At 51.4% G+C, this 20,416-nt stretch overlaps 1 protein-coding gene across 1 annotated transcript; it reads left to right on the top strand.

The window, feature by feature from the left end:
* The first annotated feature begins 1,071 nt into the window (after positions 1-1,071).
* On the top strand, positions 1,072-19,357 carry LOC137434686 (tubulin beta-4B chain-like). The gene is made up of 4 exons (XM_068127829.2): positions 1,072-1,189; positions 15,096-15,204; positions 16,052-16,162; positions 16,695-19,357. Exons 1-4 carry the CDS (start codon positions 1,133-1,135, stop codon positions 17,750-17,752), a joined length of 1,335 nt encoding a protein of 444 aa, XP_067983930.2. The 5' UTR covers positions 1,072-1,132; the 3' UTR covers positions 17,753-19,357.
* The last annotated feature ends 1,059 nt before the right edge of the window (positions 19,358-20,416 follow it).

Consider the following 20,416-nt stretch of genomic DNA (forward strand, 5'->3'; position numbering starts at 1 on the left):
CGTGATCGCTCTGAGCGAATCAGCGAGCTGCTCTGGAACCGGCTGAGATTAGCGGGTACTTCGCTGAAATGCGCTGAGGTAAATATGAATAAAAAATATGGATCTCGTCAAATATGGTCTCGGCCATGTTCGTCCAGGCTCAATGGCTATGTCTATGCCAAATATCAAGTAAGTGAGCCTCTCCGTTTAGGAGTCTATCGGTAACATTACACACACACACACACACACACACACACACACACACACACACACACACACACACACACACACAACACACACACACACACACACTGTGTTTTATAGATATAGATTCGTCATATCATATCATATATGATATGTCGCCCTCAATAATCACCAATAAACTCCAATACATTCAGAACTCCGCTGCCCGTCTACTCACCCATTCCCGGACCCATGACCACATCACCCCCGTCCTTTACAAGCTTCACTGGCTCCCCATCCCCCAGAGAATCCAGTACAAAATCCTCCTCTTGACCTACAAGGCCCTCCATAACCTGGCCCCATCCTACCTGGCTGACCTCCTCTCCAGACACACTCCCACCCGCAACCTCCGCTCTGCTGGTACCAACCTCCTGACCCCCCCCCCCCCCCCCATCCGACCAAATTCAGATCCTGGGGGGACAGGGCCTTCTCCATCGCTGCTCCCACCCTCTGGAACTCACTACCTCACACCATCAGTGACTCCTCCTCACACCATCAGTGACTCCTCCTCACTCACCACATTCAAAACATCACTCAAGACCCACCTGTTCAACACTGCATTCAACATTTATCCCACAGCATTTAACCCCTGACTATCTCTTCTCCCTCTCCTTCCTTTTGCTTTGATTATTTACATATTGATTTTTGTCTTTTTGCACTTGTTTTTGTACTCTGTCAAAGCGCCTTTGGGCTTCTTGAAAAGCGCTATATAAAATAAATGTATTATTATTATTATTATAGATTTCTCCCCACAGCCCATTTTTGCGAGGGACTATTTCTTTAAGGCGGATGTGGGGGTGAATAAACACGCGCGCGTATTTATCTCTGGGAGCTTGTTTTTTCATTTACCTCAGACCTTTTTCGCTCGTACCGTACGTGGAGGATTCACCGATTGACGGAGATCTGCAGAATGAGGGAAATTGTTCATATACAGGCGGGTCAATGCGGAAACCAAATCGGCGCCAAGGTATTGACAACCCGTGGCGATAATTCATTTATTTTAAGAATTCAGTTTTCAACGAAACGTGTTAACCAACGACATTTTATTTTTAAACGTCCAGGCTTCAGGAAAAGCGAATGTACGAAGAAAACTCGATGAATATTTGTTCGTTTTAAATACTTTTTTTATAACTATAAGTCATCATTTATTTGACTCAAATCTTTTGCTGTGGATTTATTGAATGTGAAGAAGATTCACGTCGAATGTTCGAGATCCGTTCGACCGCCACCAGTCACGTGACTGGAAATTTGCACCGTTCCTCACGGACGTTGAACATGAAGGATGGCAAAATGTTTAAACGCCATCTTGCTACAAGTACAAGGTTCAACACGTCTGTTTTCTAAACGCATTTGTTGGTGAAAAACTGTTTGAAACGGCGAGCGATATCATCAAAACGTGTGGTGTTCCTGGTCCGTTCCCTGGTGTGGGTCAATAGGGGAAGGGTGGGGAATTTGGAGTTTGGCCATGGTACTGGGGATACCTCGACTACTCTTCGCAAGGACGCCGTGTTAGTGTAGCAGCATAGCAAACCTGTTGTGCATTTTGTGATACAAGCACCAAATTTGGCACAAATGTACATTAATATGTTGCGAACATTTTCAGATATTGGGCCACTTGAAATTCCGTAATTTTTTTTTTCAAATTTTTTCAAATTTCGTAATTTCAAATTTTTCGGGTGACACCGTCACAATTTCGGTCTTCGAGGCCGGCCGATATAGTGGGGCGGCTTAGCCAAATATTCAAAAGAATTGTGCATTTTGTGATACAAGCACCAAATTTGGCACAAATGTACATTAATATGTTGCGAACATTTTCAGATATTGGGCCACTTGAAATTCCGTAATTTTTTTTTCAAATTTTTTCAAATTTCGTAATTTCAAATTTTTCGGGTGACACCTGTCACAATTTCGGTCTTCGAGGCCGGCCGATATAGTGGGGCGGCTTAGCCCAAATATTCAAAAGAATTGTGCATTTTGTGATACAAGCACCAAATTTGGCACAAATGTACATTAATATTGTTACAGACGTGGCTTGGATGTTATTTACCGAGCGGTTTATTGGTATGGACCACGTCTGCACAAGTTACCCGATTGTGCCCGAACGTTGACTAGTCGCGCTATGCTGGCTCAATAAGAAAAAGAAGACACCCGGCTGGATTACAATAACACAATACGACACCAGGGGTTCAGTTCTCAAGACCTCCGGAGGAGGTTATATTAAGGCGGAAGGTTAGATTACAACTACAAGAGGGACAGCATAGAAAGACAAGCACTTAGACACACTCTTATATTAACCCCAACAGACGACAGATAAACGGGACAAAAGGCTGACTCACACGGGGGTTGATGAAAAGGACAGGCAGATAGCGATGGCTCAAGGTGCACTCTTGGCTCAAAGCAGAATCGACTCGGTCCGGTCCAGAGATGCGGGGAGGTCGCAGCGCTCGGATGGCGTCTTGTCTGCTCAAGCTGGGGGGCGCATCTGACTCAGCGCTCGCAGGTGGCTTTCCTTCTCCAAGCTGGGTGCGCATCTCTCTTTACATCCGGCGCGTGGCCGCGTATATCCGGCGGGGAGTGGACACGCCCTCGGCTCGTTAGCTCCGCCTCGTGAATCGGCACGTTGCTTCTCATTGGGTGGCGTGCGGGGGGGTTTACCAGGCTCCGCCCTTGACGAGGAGCTGACAAGGAGCCCCTTCGTGGTAACCCCGTGGAGCGCATGGTCTGGAGCTAATCGAGCCGGTGTGAGGACGCATCCTCCCCCGCTCCGCCGCCATCTCCTCTGTTGTTGTTGTAATTGTTGGGGAAGAAGATGGAAGGAGGTATGGGAAAGGTCCTAAACTCACTACTGATGCCATATAATCACATTCTGGTGCAACGAAGAGTCATAATTAATGGAGACGAGGCCTTAACTGACATAGAATAAGAATAACTAGGAAGATGTCCGAAAGTTGTCTACGTGTGGTGCGGTGGACCTGGGCACGACATTTAATGGGGGAATAAGGGGAAGGTCGGCTCTACTGATTGTTATTTACATGCAATGGGACTAGGGAATGGGGGATCGGGGAAAGTTGGGGAGGTATTGGAGAAAATAGGGGAATATTTTACAAGCGGATATGGAGGCCAAATTCCATATTCGCAACATTGCACCCTTCTCTACCCTCGGGGCGTCCCGACCCGATAAATTTTTACCTACTTTAGTGTGGCACGCAATGTAGTTCCCTCTACTATTAACTCTACCCTGAGTGCGACAGTTTTACAGATATTCACAAATGAGTAAATATGTCCCCCTGCGACGTTGCACCCTTCTCCTCACAGAAACACACCCACAGGATAACCGAATCCGGAAAGAATCCTCAAACTAAACATACAGCCGGTAGGGAGCATTATTTACAAGACTACGCTGCTATTTACACTACGATCCAGGACCTGTTTTGGAGGAACACATGCATGATGTTATGCATAGAGAGAGAGCGTGCTTGCCAACATCGATACACCAACCCACGAGTGCTCTGTGGCCGACGGCCTTTAATAACGTGCAGAGCACCCTTCCCGAGCATCAACAGCACCACCCCACCACCAATCGGTGCAGTCACCATTGTTCATTGGAATAAAAATAAATTCGACAACCCCTAACCCTGCAGGTGTCTCTTGCTCTTCTTGTGGTGCACTTGGTGGTGTTAACTATTAGTGGTTCACCTGTATGGCATAGGTGCCACGTTGACCCATAGGTCCATCCCCGGGTGGTGCTTGGCCGCAAACGAACTGCGGTCCATTGTGGGTGGCCACAAACATTGCGGTCCATATGGTGTATCGATCCCGGCAGCAAACAGCGAAAGTGCAGGCCCACAACTGCGCAGCCAGCACCTCTCTCTCCTCTCTCTCTACCCCAAAGCCAGATCCTCGGAGGTGGGAGACAAAAGAAGCAGACAAGTGAGTAAGGTGGTAAGGGCGCAAAAGTGCACGCAATGTAAGGTGATGCACACTGGGGGCACATGGGAACCAGGTGAGACAGGTACGTTCCTATCGTACGCCCCCCCCCCCCACCAGGTAACCTACATGGCCCCTCCCTTACCCCTTACTGCATCCACAAAACACAACACTACCCATAAACATCCACTTTACAAATCGACAAACATCCCTACTGTCTTCCCCGTTCCTCCCATAAACCAAATTCGTCTTCTCTCCCTCCTAACCAATCAAATTTGCCATTTTCAACTCTCATCAAAATTTGCCATCTCCAACTGCACATCAAAATTTGCCATCACCAATTCATCATCAGTCCCTCCTAAGGAGGGAGAGATGGAATCACCCCAATGTCTCATCCACGTCGTGATGCGTCTCACAAATCCACACAGCGATTCATCTCCTGCAACAAAACAAAGAAAACACAGGTGTGGAGTCATCATCATCACCACAGGTAAGTGGCTGCGTATGGTGCGACAGGTTCTTCAATCCTAACTATTTCCTAAATGACTTTAACAACTTTACACTACCCGGGGTCTTTCTCCGGCCAAACCATTGGCCCTCTTACACTACGGGTTCTAAAAACCAATTCCCATTGGCCAAACTGTGGTGCTCTTCAATTTGGGGTCTCACTCCCCCGATTCATCTCCCGGTGCCCTCGTACAATTTCTGGGCTGCGACGTGTACCTCTCCCAGTGGGTCTACCCACCTGCACACCTCCACCACTGCAGTTGCCTCCGAGCTTACCTGCTCCTTACCCTAACCTAACTACCAGGGGAAGGCCCTCTGGCTCTCTCCCCACTCCGTGCCCTCTCTGGCACTGGGCTGCCCGATCCACACCCGGGATCCTCAGGCACCCACTCACAACTACCGGCTCCCAGAGCCCACCTGCGGCCTCACCTGGCCGACATCCTCACAGTGGTGGAGTGCCCAACCAACTACACACACTAACAGGCTACACGCCCAGCCATTTCCACAACACTAATGCACCCATTCACAACACCATTCTGCAACCGCACCACAAATGCCAATATCCATCCACAATTTACCTGTACCCTCTACCTAACACTTACACTACCCGCCCCGGGTACTCGTGAAAGGGGGTCCACTCTTCCCCCATCCACACCTTCGCACCATGCACACCACTCCGTACCACTTACTCCAACTCTCTCCACACACCTGTACTTGCACACCTGTGCTCTCACACCTGGTGCCACCTGCACCCTTCTCTCCCCAAGCGCATTCGCGCTGATCCACACACTCACTACTCATACACTGCTCCACACACCTGTCCAGTTGCACACCTGTGCAATCACACCTGTTCAATTCTTACAAACACGGCATCATCTCAGCTAACTACTCCCTTCTGAAACTTGCGCTTCCCAGTCGTCCCTTTAAACTATTGCGCTCCCTCGTCATTATCATCCATACTAATCTACCTGCGTCAGGTCCTCTATGCCCCCTTGTAACTTTACAGTCCCCTTTCTCACCTCTTTCTCCATGCGCTCCTTACAGTGCCTCACCTCCTCGCGCACTCCTCCGACCTCCTCACTCACTCCTCTTCTGATCTCCTCTCCCATCACTTGCATCTCCTGCCCAGATGCCACCCTCATCTGCTCCATTTCCTCCCTGTGAGCATCCAGTTTGGTTTCTACCCCCATTCTGACCCCCTCTATCTGCTGCTCCATTTGTTTAACTTCCCTTTCCGCTTGGTCCCTCATGTCCCTCAATTTGCCTTCCATACTGTTTTCTAACCCCTCTAACCCATTTTTCACTCCCTCTATCTGATTCTCCTGGGCAGCCATTCTATTTTCTACCCCCTCTAACCCCTTTTGCATCCCTTCCATTTGATTCTCTTGAGCGGCCATTCTGTTTTCTACCCCCGTTAACCCATTTTTCACTTCTTTTATCCCGTTGTCTAACCCCTCAAAATTATTGTCTAACTTCTCACTGGTACCCCTCGCTTCGTCCCTCATTACCCCCATTTGGTTTCCCATTACCCCCATTTGGCCCTCCATTCGCCCACTATCAACCCTCATTTGCTCACTCTGAGCATCCATCCGGTTCCCCAACCGCTCACCCAATCGCTCAATCTGGCTCCCCATACTCATCTGTACAGCTGCCTGTAGCTGCGCAATGAGGGCCTGTATGTCAATCGGCTGCATGTTAAAGCCCGGTGATACAGCGGGCTCGGCTACCGCGCGCTCTTGCGAGGCGCCATTTTGCGTGCCTGCTACCCTCGCTGTTTCGCTCTCCTCATGTCCCTCATGTCCCTCAATTTGGTCCTGGACCGACCCTGCTTCACTCTCCCCTACCGGACCCCAGCCGTCTTGATCCGCCATAGCGCGACTTTCAAAATTCGGTTTTTTATTTTATTTTCGTAAAACAAATTCAAATTTCGCCGTTATAATTTCGCGCGGGAAACGCGCTCCGAATCGATTCGGTCGAGCGCCGTACGCGCTCCGGCTCGATTTTCCCTCCCAAAATTTGGGCCTAACTAATTTAGTCCCGGGTCCGAATTCCACTCCTCGACACCAATTGTTACAGACGTGGCTTGGATGTTATTTACCGAGCGGTTTATTGGTATGACCACGTCTGCACAAGTTACCCGATTGTGCCCGAACGTTGACTAGTCGCGCTATGCTGGCTCAATAAGAAAAAGAAGACACCCGGCTGGATTACAATAACACAATACGACACCAGGGGTTCAGTTCTCAAGACCTCCGGAGGAGGTTATATTAAGGCGGAAGGTTAGATTACAACTACAAGAGGGACAGCATAGAAAGACAAGCACTTAGACACACTCTTATATTAACCCCAACAGACGACAGATAAACGGGACAAAAGGCTGACTCACACGGGGGTTGATGAAAAGGACAGGCAGATAGCGATGGCTCAAGGTGCACTCTTGGCTCAAAGCAGAATCGACTCGGTCCGGTCCAGAGATGCGGGGAGGTCGCAGCGCTCGGATGGCGTCTTGTCTGCTCAAGCTGGGGGCGCATCTGACTCAGCGCTCGCAGGTGGCTTTCCTTCTCCAAGCTGGGTGCGCATCTCTCTTTACATCCGGCGCGTGGCCGCGTATATCCGGCGGGGAGTGACACGCCCTCGGCTCGTTAGCTCCGCCTCGTGGAATCGGCACGTTGCTTCTCATTGGGTGCGTGCGGGGGGGTTTACCAGGCTCCGCCCTTGACGAGGAGCTGACAAGGAGCCCCTTCGTGGTAACCCCGTGGAGCGCATGGTCTGGAGCTAATCGAGCCGGTGTGAGGACGCATCCTCCCCCGCTCCGCCGCCATCTCCTCTGTTGTTGTTGTAATTGTTGGGGAAGAAGATGGAAGGAGGTATGGGAAAGGTCCTAAACTCACTACTGATGCCATATAATCACATTCTGGTGCAACGAAGAGTCATAATTAATGGAGACGAGGCCTTAACTGACATAGAATAAGAATAACTAGGAAGATGTCCGAAAGTTGTCTACGTGTGGTGCGGTGGACCTGGGCACGACATTTAATGGGGGAATAAGGGGAGGTCGGCTCTACTGATTGTTATTTACATGCAATGGGACTAGGGAATGGGGGATCGGGGAAAGTTGGGGAGTATTGGAGAAAATAGGGGAATATTTACAAGCGGATATGGAGGCCAAATTCCATATTCGCAACAATATGTTGCGAACATTGTGTGGTCAGCAATGAAGACGAGAGTCTGAATTACATGTATGCAAAAGACCTTGTGAACCAGTGAAGCAAATACACGGGTAAGCATGAATTAAATCTAGGGCATGATATAATTTCCATGATGTTTACCTCTACACTCAATGGTGGAAGGAGGTAATGTTTTGATCCCAGCTTGTCTGTATGTCTGTTTGTCTGTTAGTCCACAAAATTCCAGACAAAGCTTGTAGTAGTGGTAGTTGTAGTGGTAGTGGTGATAACAGAAATTGTTATATAGAACTGAACTTATATTATTATTATATGCAGAAAATAACTTCATTTCTATATGCCCTGCAGTGGACAGGTTAATTGGTTTATGCACTGAAGGGGTCACCCTGGTGTGCATTGCTGTGTTCTGCCTCACTGAGTTGTTCAGGTATGATGTACTCAGCACAAGCTTCCGGTCGGCCCGGAGGTGGGGGTGCGGGGCCTGTCACGGAACGTCAAAACAAACGGCCTGCCGGGCCCAAAAGTCGGGCGTGAGGGGCGCGTCCACTAATGGAACGCCTCTCGCTTCCCAGATCGAGGGCCACGTGGTCAGGAGAACCTCGTCCCTTCCGGTCACACTTTGCCTGTCGGCCGGCCTCGAAGACCGAAATTGTGACGGTGTCACCCGAAAAATTTGAAGTTACGAAATTTGAAAAAATTTGAAAAAAAAATTACGGAATTTCAAGTGGCCCAATATCTGAAAATGTTCGCAACATATTAATGTACATTTGTGCCAAATTTGGTGCTTGTATCACAAAATGCACAATTCTTTTGAATATTTGGGCTAAGCCGCCCCACTATGTGATCTTTAACATCCAACAACTAATGATAGCTGATGGACAGCCGGCTAAATGTCCATCTGAGGGATTGTATACACACAGGAATCACCCTGCCTGTGAAACACCAGGATGGCCGTTTATAGCTGCGTCGGGATTCAAACCCAAGCTGGACAGCTAAGAGGAGAATGTGCGAACCTCCAGGAGTCTGGGGCAAGTGTGGGCAACCCATTGGCCATGTGTGGGCAACTCGTCCAATCATCGATAGTGTGTTTTTACCTGGATTTCAAGGTTTTACTGTGTTGTACGACATTAAATGAAACTTTTTATGTTGCTAAAGGCAAAGTAAATATGAGAAAACTGTATGATTTAGTGTTTTTAGTATCACATATTTTTTCATTTTTGACAAATCAACTGATATCAGCAACACTGCGCAGCTTCTTTTCTAGATTCAATGTGTCAAATGACGTCAGAACACACGAAGAAATGCACATAATTTGTACTCTGAGAGGACAAAAGTGTGGGATTGATTTGCTCAACACTTTCCTGGAAGCAGCGAATTATTTTTTGCCTGGATTTGACCAAGTTGGTTTCAGTCACAACAGATCTGGCTCCAGCAACGACTGGCAAAAAATGGGGGTTTGTTGCGCTTCTGTTCAAGTACTTGAAAGATCTTGGCAGCATTGTTTCCATTACGCTTCATCCTTCCACTGCAGACTTCACCAGGAAAGTCTTTGCACGCAAATGGCGGGGAATGACACGTCACTTGACTTGAACACAGTAATTTAAATTGTGAATTACCTGAGCAGCAACAGCACTTTTGCTCATCAGCTGTTCATAGAGCCACTCAAGGAATTGGATGACTGCGATTTTGGTGACGTCGTTTACTACGTGAATGTTCGATAGCTGAGTCGTGGAAAGGTTCTGGAGCAGTTCACTATCTTGTATCTGCAAATTCACGAGTTTCTGGTGGGAAAAGAGCAGGCTGAAAAGTTTTCAGGTATCGAGAGTGAAGGATGACAGTGCGATTTGTGGTGTTTGAATACAGTAATGGGGCACTTGAATGAGCTGAACAAGAAACTGCAGGGAAAAGGAAAACTCATTTGCGATCAAGTTCAAATCAAAACTCCATCTGCTGCTGGTACAACTACAAGTGCAGAAACAGGATTTTACCCACTTTACATACCTGGAAAGCTCTATGGAAAAGACTGAAGGGATCGATTTTGAACAGGAGAAGCTGCAGCAATATTGTGGCGGACACGAAAGCTCACTGGCGTGAGGGCATCATTCCACGCACCAAGTGGGCGGCGGCCACGCCCGAGGGGTAGGCGTGGGCGGCGGCCACGCCCGAGGGGTAGGCGTGGCCGCGGGATATACACCGGGCGCGCAGCCCGGAGCGCGCCAGTGCGGATGAGTGAGCAATGAATAAAGAGCTCGATGATAACCAAAGCGTTGTGGCCTACCTTTGTTCAACATGTGTGCTCCCGCACCACATTGGTGACCTCCGACTGGTTCAACCGTAGTTGAACCCCCGAACACGCAATGGCCATCAACGCGATCAAGCTGCCGGAGTTCTGGGAAGCGCAGGCCGACACCTGGTTTCTTCAAGCCGAGGCCCAATTCCAGCTCTGGGGCGTCACGGCGGACGACACGAGGTACGTCTACGTGGTCGCTGCCCTTGGCTCCGGCACGGCCGCGCGGGTCGTGTCCTTCCTCCGGCATCCGCCGGACGAGGGCAAGTACGCGGCGCTCAAGCAGCTGCTCCTCGATACGTTTGGCCTCCCAGAGGCCGACCGCGCCGACCGTCTTTTGGACCTTCCTGCCCTCGGCGACACACGCCCGTCCGCCCGCATGGATTACATGCTAGCCCTGCTCGGCGACGGCCGCGCGGATTTCCTGTTCCGTGCTCTCTTCCTCCGTGCGCTGCCTGTACAGGTGCGGCTCGCGTTGGCCGGGTCGACCATTACGGAACCGCGGGCCCTGGCCAGGGAGGCGGACAAGTACTTCGCAGCCCACGACGCGCGGCCGGCATATAGCACGGCCGTCGTGGGTCCAGTCGCCGCGCACGGCGCGGGTGGTTCGGATCCTTCCGAGCACGGCGTAGGTTTGGCGGATCGCCGCGTGGCATGGCGTTCGGATCCTCCCGAATACGGCGTAGGTTTGGCGGATCGCCGCGTGGCATGGTGTTCGGTTCCTTCCGAGCGCGGCGTAGGTTTGGCGGATCCGTGCGTGACCGCCGCTACACCCCGCCCACCACCGTCGTCGCAACCGGTGTGGCGACCACCACCGGGCCAGACCTGGTGCCATTTCCATGCCAGGTTCGGCCACAAGGCCAGGTCCTGTCGCCCGCCTTGTACTTTTGACAGGTCGGGAAACGACCAGGCCGGCGCTCGCTTCCTGCCATGAGCGTCGGCCATACTGGCAGCCTGTTGTTCATCACGGACACCTTATCCGGGCGCCGTTACCTGTGCGACACGGGAGCGCAGGTGAGTGTCGTTCCCGCCGGTACGTCCGACAAGCAATCCGCGGGCCTGGGCCCCGCGCTGCTTGCCGCCAACGGTACGTCCATTTGCACGTACGGAAAACGCTGCCTTTCTCTGCAGTTCGGAGGGCAGGTTTTCCGATGGTCGTTCGTCACTGCCGACGTGCCTATGGCACTGCTCGGCGCGGACTTCCTGTGTGCCAATGGTCTACTGGTGGACGTCAAGCACAGAAGGCTTGTCCAGGCTGAGACGTTCTGCTCGCTCGCTTGCGCGCTGCCCGCCTCGTTGAGCAGCTCCCGGAGCGGCTCATCGAGCGGCTTGCTGAGCGGTTCGGTTCCGGCCAGGTTCATCTGTACGCTTCCGGCAGCGAACGAATTCACCCGCCTCCTCGCGGGTTTCCCGGCCCTCACGCGGCCCACCTTCTCGGCGGGGGCCGTCAAGCACGGGGTGGAACACCACATCCCCACCGCCGGGCCACCTGTCTACGCCCGGGCACGCCGCCTCGAGCCGACGAAGCTCGCCGTAGCTAAAGCGGAGTTCGCTACGCTGGAGCGGCTCGGCATCGTGCGGCGCTCCGAGAGTGCTTGGGCGTCGCCGCTTCACATCGTGCCAAAGCCCGGCGGGGGATGGCGACCGTGCGGGGACTACCGGCGCCTCAACGACGCCACCACCCCCGACCGCTACCCGGTCCCCCACATCCAGGACTTCTCCGCCCGGTTGGCGGGCATGTCCTTCTTTTCGAAGGTGGACCTCATACGCGGCTACCATCAGGTCCCCGTCAGGCCGGAGGACATCCCGAAGACGGCGGTCATCACGCCGTTCGGCCTTTTCGAATTTCTTCGGATGCCCTTCGGTTTGAAGAATGCGGCTCAAGCGTTCCAGCGCCTAATGGACAGCGTCTTGCGCGACTTGAATTTCGTCTACGTGTACCTGGACGACATCCTCGTCGCCAGCGCGTCCCGCGAAGAGCACCTACACCATCTCCGCACGCTCTTCGAACGTCTGGGCCAGCATGGCCTCATCGTGAACCCCGCCAAGTGCCGGTTCGGCGTCGCCGACATCGACTTTTTGGGGCACCGCATCACCAGGAACGGGGCAGTCCCCCTACCGGCCAAGGTTGAGGCGGTGAAGGGGTTTCCGCGCCCCCGCACGATCAAGGGGCTCCAGGAGTTCCTGGGCATGGTAAACTTTTACCATCGGTTCCTGCCCCGCATCGCCCAGCTCCTGCGCCCCTTGCACGAGGCCCTCCGGGGCAAGCCGGGCAAAGGTGACGTTACCTGGACCGAGCAGATGGACGCGGCGTTCGCGGGCGCGAAGCTCGCCTTGGCTAACGCCACCATGCTCGCGCACCCGGCGCCCGATGCACCGATCGCCCTCACCACCGACGCCTCGGACTACGCGGTGGGCGCGGTGCACAAGCAATGGGTGCGTGGTGCCTGGCAACCGTTGGCGTTCTTCAGCCGGCAGCTTCGCCCGCCCGAACGCCGCTATAGTACCTTTGACCGCGAGTTGCTCGGGCTTAACCTGGCGGTCAGGCACTTCCGCCATCTGCTCGAGGGCCGTGCGTTCACGGCCTTCGGCGACCACAAGCCACTGGTTTTCGCGATGGGCAAGGTCGCCGAGCCGTGGTCGGCCCGGCAGCAGCGTCACCTCTCGGCCGTGTCTGAGTACACGACGGACATCCGGCACGTGGCGGATTGCCTTTCCCGGTCCATCGCCCACGCAGTCCACCTTGGCATCGACTATGCCCGGATGGCGGCGGACCAGGCCGCCGACCCCGGCGTCCAGGCCTTGCGGACCACCGTCATGGGCCTCCGCGTCACCGAGGTGCCGTTCGAAGGCGCAGCCCTCTTGTGCGACGTCTCCCTCGGGCGGCCTCACCCCATCCTGCCTGCAGGCTGGCAGCGCCAGGTTTTTGACGCCATCCACGGCCTGTCCCACCCGGGCACGAAGGCCTCCCAGAGGTTGGTCGCCGACAAGTTTGTCTGGCATGGCCTCCGGAAGGCCGTCCGCGGCTGGACCAGGACGTGCCTCGCGTGCCAGCGCGAAGGTGCACCGGCACACTCAGGCCCCATTGGCCCCGTTTACGGTGCCGGCACGTAGGTTCGACCACGTGCATGTGGACCTGGTGGGACCTCTGCCCCCCTCGCGGGGCTTCACCCACGTCTTCACCATGGTGGACCGCACCACTCGGTGGCCGGAGGCCGTGCCTTTGGCGGCGACGACGGTGGCGGACATCGCGCAGGCGTTCATCGCCACCTGGGTCGCCCGGTTCGGCGCCCCCTCGGACATCTCGTCCGACCGCGGCCCCCAGTTCACCTCGGAGCTCTGGGGGGCGGTCGCGCGGGGGCTCGGGGTCCAGCTGCACCGAACCACGGCCTACCACCCCCAGGCCAACGGCCTGTGCGAGCGGTTCCACCGCTCGTTGAAGGCCGTGCTCCGGGCCACCCTCCGCGACGGCGGCTGGGTCGACCGGCTCCCCTGGGTCCTGCTGGGCCTCCGGACGGCGCCCAAGGACGACCTGCGCGCATCCGCGGCAGAGTTGGTCTTTGGACAACTGCTGCGGGTGCCGGGCGAGTTCCTCCCCGACCCCACGGCACCATGGTACGCGGCGCAGGAGCGCTCCGCGCTGCAGGAGACCGCCCGGAGGTTCGCCCCGGTGCCGACGGCGCACCACGGGCACCCGCCTACGCACGTCGCCCCGGAGCTTCGCACCGCGGAGTACGTCTTCGTCCGGCACGACGCCCACCGGACACCACTGCGGCCCCCGTACGACGGGCCTTTCCCCGTGCTGGAGACCGGGGTGAAACATTTCACCTTGGACATCGGCGGCACTCCCGACCGCGTCTCGGTGGATCGCCTCAAGCCGGCCCACCTCGACGTGGACCACCCACCGCCGGTGGCTCGGCCCCCGCGTCGGGGCCGCCCCCCTGCGGGCGGACCCCCGGCACCGCCCAGGCCCGCCGGCACGCCGCCCCCCAGTCCTGCACCAATCCCGGGTGCAACCGGAGGCATCCCTGCACCCCGGACGCCGCCAGTCGCCAGAGGGCGCTTCGGCCGGGTCATCCGGTTGCCCCGCAAACTGGCCCTCCAGGTGCGCGGGAATTCTGGGGGGGCGCGTGTGGCGGACACGAAAGCTCACTGGCGTGAGGGCATCATTCCACGCACCAAGTGGGCGGCGGCCACGCCTGAGGGGTAGGCGTGGGCGGCGGCCACGCCTGAGGGGTAGGCGTGGCCGCGGGATATACACCGGGCGCGCAGCCCGGAGCGTGCCAGTGCGGATGAGTGAGCAATGAATAAAGAGCTCGATGATAACCAAAGCGTTGTGGCCTACCTTTGTTCAACGTGTGTGCTCCCGCACCACAATATGTAGATTGGCTCAGGAAATTTCAACAGCGCTTTTTTCTTCCTCCTGTTTTCCTTCCAGGATCTGGATGGAATCTGTACATTTTGAAACCCTTCTCTGATTGATTGGTGCATCTGATGCCACAGCATATTGTCATTTTATAAAGAATGATGAGCTATCGACCTTCGTGCGCTTATTCCATGAACGATCGATGGAAACAAAATGGGGCCCATGACCCACGTGACCAGACATTTTCATCATAGTATATGGGGACTCTAGCTGGGTCCACACCCCACAGGACCAGGGAAGTTCTGCTTGCCTGGGACTGGTCATTAAGAACAAAATATAAAAGCTCTTTATATTCTTGTCTTGTAAATAAAATAATGCACCTGCCTGTGCACGTACACACCATGTGTTTTATCGACAGTCAACCCTTCCATTTTCAACCTCTCACAGTGTTTTCATTACCTTGAACTTTCGGACCTTCAAACCATCCATTAGACCTTTGACTGGTAGTTATGTACAGAACACTTGGATTGCCGCAATTGTATCACAGAAAATTTGAATCGTATTACCTGGGCTACCTGTTTCACCCAACCTTCCGTACCAGTTCTGGGAGGTTATCAGTGACGAGCATGGCATCGACCCCACTGGCACCTACCATGGGGACAGTGACTTGCAGCTGGAGAGAATCAACGTGTACTACAATGAAGCCTCAGGTTTGTACATCCCGGCATTCTGACACTTGCTATCATTCACCTGGTATCGACAACCAGAATACATCATTGCGCTATGTATGAGTCTGACCTGCCAGGCATAACAGGCTCTCACACAGGAACACCTATGCATACACTTACACTACACCTCGTGATATCCTGCAAGTCCCTGGAAAGTGGCATCTCTCAAGGTGTGCTTCTTGGGTCACAAGTTGAATGTTTGTTATGAAAGTGTGGCTATACAATCCATCTCTCACCCAGCTCATAATCACCACTTCCGTGTAAATAAACCATCACCACTTCCGGCTCTGGGTAACGCCACTTCCGGTTCCGGTTAGCCCCACTTCCGGTTTGTTATAAAATAAAGGTCTGGTGGAGGATCCATCTCTCTGAAAACGTCTGATAGGTTTTTGTTATTTCGTATCAGACAGGACAGGGAAGACCGAGAAAGACTTGGCTAAAGATGGTCGAAGAAGAAATGCGGGCAAGGGGGTTAACAAGGGGAGATGCAGAAAATAGGGCAAAATGGAGAAGATTGTCATGGGGACCGCAAGGCTAACCCCCGCTCTTGCAGGGAAAATGGCCTTAAAATGGCTGTTGTTGTTGTTGTTGTTGTTGTTGTATCAGACACCGCAGCACGTTGGTTGCATACAGGTGTTGTGTGACACAGAAATATTCATCATTTTATAATGAAATATATTCAGAATGGCAGAGCACCCGGAGACGCCATTTTGAATATCCACCGTCACAAAACACGTGAAATTGGGTTTAAAAATGGACACATTGGTTGATTTTGCTTTGAAGTACATGGTCACGTTACCCTTTTTAAAGTTGTCACCGAATGTTTCAGGAGGGAAGTACGTGCCACGGGCCGTGCTGGTTGACCTCGAACCGGGGACCATGGACTCGGTGCGTTCGGGTCCTTTTGGCCAAATCTTCAGACCCGACAACTATGTGTTTGGTGAGTGCTTGTGGACCAGCAATCATGGAGTTCTACTTTTGTGCGCCCAACCTGTATCACCATGGCAACACTTTCCTATGCTGCATACATCAAGGCTGGTTTAAGCTAGCCCAGAGTCCTCAGGTTAATCCCATTGAACCACTAAGGGGTGTTGATGGGTAATTGGAGGTTAACCAACAGCGAGCACAAAATCTTAATTTGTCTCACAAACCGGCAGATGTTACTTGAAGGTTTTGGGGTGTGCAAGAAGACCCGACATGTTTATTACATGTGGGTACACCAATACCTGTTCTGCATTTACAATACAATGGAATGGTGTGTCCCTTGACTTCTGGTAGGATTTCAGTTCTCAAGTTTTTATTTTTGCCACTTCTTTCCCCCTACATAATTAACAAATCATCAATTTAATTTAGAATTTCCTTTATTTATTTAAAATAACACTGACTAATTTAATTAAGATTTCACTGAGATATTAACTTGTTTTGAAATTTAATTGTATTCCATTTCCGCTACCTTTGTTCTGTGTACCTAGGCCATGGTGGTGCCGGTAGCAACTGGGCCAAAGGGCACTACACGGAGGGTGCGGAGCTGGTGGATTCGGTGCTCGACGTGGTGCGGAAGGAGGCGGAGAACTGCGACTGCCTACAGGGATTCCAAATGACCCATTCGCTGGGTGGAGGCACAGGCTCAGGAATGGGCACTCTGCTCATCAGCAAGGTACGCGAAGAATACCCCGACCGCATCATGACCACCTTCAGCGTGGTACCCTCTCCCAAGGTGAGCGACACCGTGGTGGAGCCGTACAACGCCACGCTGTCGGTGCACCAGCTGGTGGAGAACACCGACGAGACGTTCTGCATCGACAACGAGGCCCTTTACGACATCTGCTTCCGCACTCTCACGCTCACCACTCCGACCTACGGGGACCTGAACCACCTCGTTTCGGCCACCATGAGCGGAGTGACCACTTGCTTTCGCTTTCCCGGGCAGCTGAACGTGGATCTGCGCAAACTCGCGGTCAACATGGTGCCGTTCCCACGTCTCCACTTCTTCATGCCTGGTTTCGCGCCACTCACGTCCCGTGGAAGCCAGCAATACCGTGCGCTCACTGTGCCCGAACTCACACAACAGATGTTCGACGCCAAGAACATGATGGCCGCCTGCGACCCGCGCCACGGTCGATACCTCACCGCGGCGGCCATCTTCCGTGGACGGATGTCGATGAAGGAAGTGGACGAGCAGATGCTCAACGTGCAGAACAAGAACAGCAGCTACTTCGTCGAATGGATCCCGAACAACGTTAAGACCGCCGTGTGTGACATCCCACCACGCGGCCTCAAGATGTCGGCGACCTTCATCGGTAACAGCACGGCCATCCAGGAGCTCTTCAAGCGCATCTCGGAGCAATTCACGGCCATGTTCCGCCGCAAGGCCTTCCTCCATTGGTACACCGGCGAAGGGATGGACGAGATGGAGTTCACCGAAGCCGAGAGCAACATGAACGATCTCGTGACCGAATACCAGCAGTACCAGGATGCCACCGCTGAAGATGAAGTTGAATTTGATGAAGAGGAGGAGGAAGGTGGTTGAAGACCCCTTTGATGAAAGGAGGAACTTTACATGAAGTTATGGTTCATTCGTAGTTCAGGGGTGTGTGTATTCCCATGGGAATTTTGTGATAAATCTAATATTTCACTCGAAATTTTTTGATATGTCATATAACATTGGAAAAAAGTAGGGTTCCATTTTTTATGACTTTCATGATAATTTTGAGATCCTAGAATGAGGAGACCTTATAATCGGCTTTCCGGGAGAAATGTTCAAAATTTGAATTTGTTGATATTGAAAACAAAATAACAGTCATATCAAATGAAAGAGTACGGTATTGAGGAACTGAATAAACCAGTGGTGTTGATATTTTGTGTTGTTGCAATGGCATTTTGATCTTTTAGTGAAATATGAGTGGCTAAAGTGGTTTCATATAACATGCACACGTTCTTATATGAGCATTAGATGGTCCAACTGCATTTGAACAAGCAGTGATGGATTCTTCTTGATCTCAACAACATGAGAGGCTAACTTGATTTTTGTTGTCTTTGAAGCAGATTTCCACGTTAGTAAATTGAGCTTCATCATCTTTTCCCAAGGACTGATTGGACCAACTTTGCTCTTTGTTATGAAGTACAAATGGCGCTGCTTTCCAGCTTCATCGTTCCTGAGAATGTCACCTTCGACTGTCCGTGTGACTATATTCACCAAGCAGTCGTTTTCATGTTTGAATGGATTGCAATCTTTGATAATATACCGTAGTTTGTTAACTTGGTGGTTGGTGCACCTGGCGTTCTGTGATTGATGGAGAAAGCTCATGATGTTTTTCTCGTTGCTGTGTGGAGACATTGGCCATGTCATGCACTTGTTCAATCTGTTCATCACCGGTGTGACCGAGAATAACCTCACCAATGCTGCAGGTTTCAGGAACACAATGAACTAATATTATCAAATAATTATACCAGGATTTCCTACCTGATATGGTCTTATCCCCTCACGGTGGATGCCTGTTTCATCTCGTGATATCGTCTATAATAAACCATAAGTGGATTCTGCCATTATGATAAAAACACTACTGTGTGTGAGCTGCGTTTACAACAAGAAATGGTTTCATGAATTGTTCAAACATCTATATCTGTTTTCTACTTTGCCATAATTACCATGGAATATGTTTCAATGATTGTCCTTACAACATCCATAAAATATCCTTCAATTTCATTTGCTACACAACTATATTCCAGACAGTTACAAAAACTAGATTTTGTTAAAAACACATTTTTAGGGGTCATGACCTTCAGTGACCTCAAAATGACCTTCAGGATTATGAAGAAAAAAAATGGAACCCTGTTTTATTGTATTCTTCATACATTTTTGATGTAATATAGCTTGGGTGCCAAGATGTATCATGAGATTCCCATGGGAGTTGTTGATGAAATTTATTCCTTGTTTTGTTGGGATTTCTTGTTGACCTTTGAAAAAGTTACAGTTCATTCGTTGTTTAAATGTATTAGTTGCGGTTTCTTGTTGACGTGAACAGTCATTGATTTTAAACATGATTGATTCCTCCTTCCTTCAACCACTTTCACTGTTCAGTTAAAGATGTTAATACATTAACTTGAAAGTTTAAATAAACATGTTGAATGACAACCCTTCACATTCGTGCTTTATCAGCCTCGCTCACTCCTAAACTGTGGGTGTGTACACCTATCCACACTTGACACTTACAGCACCACCAACCTATACACCTTGAACCACCAACCCACACCAACTTGAACGCTTCTACCACAATCAATCCACACCTTCCACTACCTACCCACCCTTGTTCTTCCACCAACTCCAACCCACACCTTGCAAGAACCAACAACTTGCACTTCCACCACCACCTAACCCACACTTTGCACCACCAAGCCACACCTTGCATCGTGGACCAAACCTTGCACCACAAATCCAAACGTTGCACCACGAACACACATATTGCATTTACTACCTAATCACACCTTGCACTTAAATGAGCAAATCAAGGAATTAGAACTGGAAGAAATGTTCCACTCGTTTCCCTTATTGAATATTTCTTCAATATGGGTTTTCCATTACATCCGCCACTGAAAGTGGATGGAGGTTGTGTTATCATCCCTGTCTGTCTGGTTTCTTTGTCTGTGAACAGGATATCTCAAAAAGTTGTGGACGGATTTGGACGAAATTTGGTGGAGAGGTTGGGTATGTGACGAGAACGAAAAGATAAGATTTTGGTGAAAATCTGGAGACGGATTTTTTTGAGTAATTCATCACCATTGAGTGATAGATTGGGATAAAAACGAAAAATAACATTTCAAAAAGTTGTGGACGATTGGTGACAAAACTTGGTTTGATGAGTTGGATAAGTGACAAGAACAAGCCGATTAAATTTTAGTTCAGGTCCGAATCCAGATCCGACCTACCAATGGGATACAAAGCACATTCAGCCTGGCGGAGGTTTGCCCTCTACTGAGTGCCGTTCTAATTTTTACTTAAACCGAACCAGTATCTATCGTTCAGGTTTCTCACCTGGTTTTTCGTGAGCAAATCATCAATTCGTTCATGCAGCTCCTTCTCCCTGAAATGTATTAATGTTCATTATATACAATTATACAACCAACTAGAACTGCGAGCAGTGATAAGAGGCTTCCAGGCAAAATGGCTGCCATACCACTTGACTGATGTCATTTT

The sequence above is a fragment of the Myxine glutinosa genome, chromosome 9 (assembly GCF_964187855.1).
Source record: "Myxine glutinosa chromosome 9, kmMyxGlut1.1, whole genome shotgun sequence".
NCBI lineage: Eukaryota > Metazoa > Chordata > Myxini > Myxiniformes > Myxinidae > Myxine > Myxine glutinosa.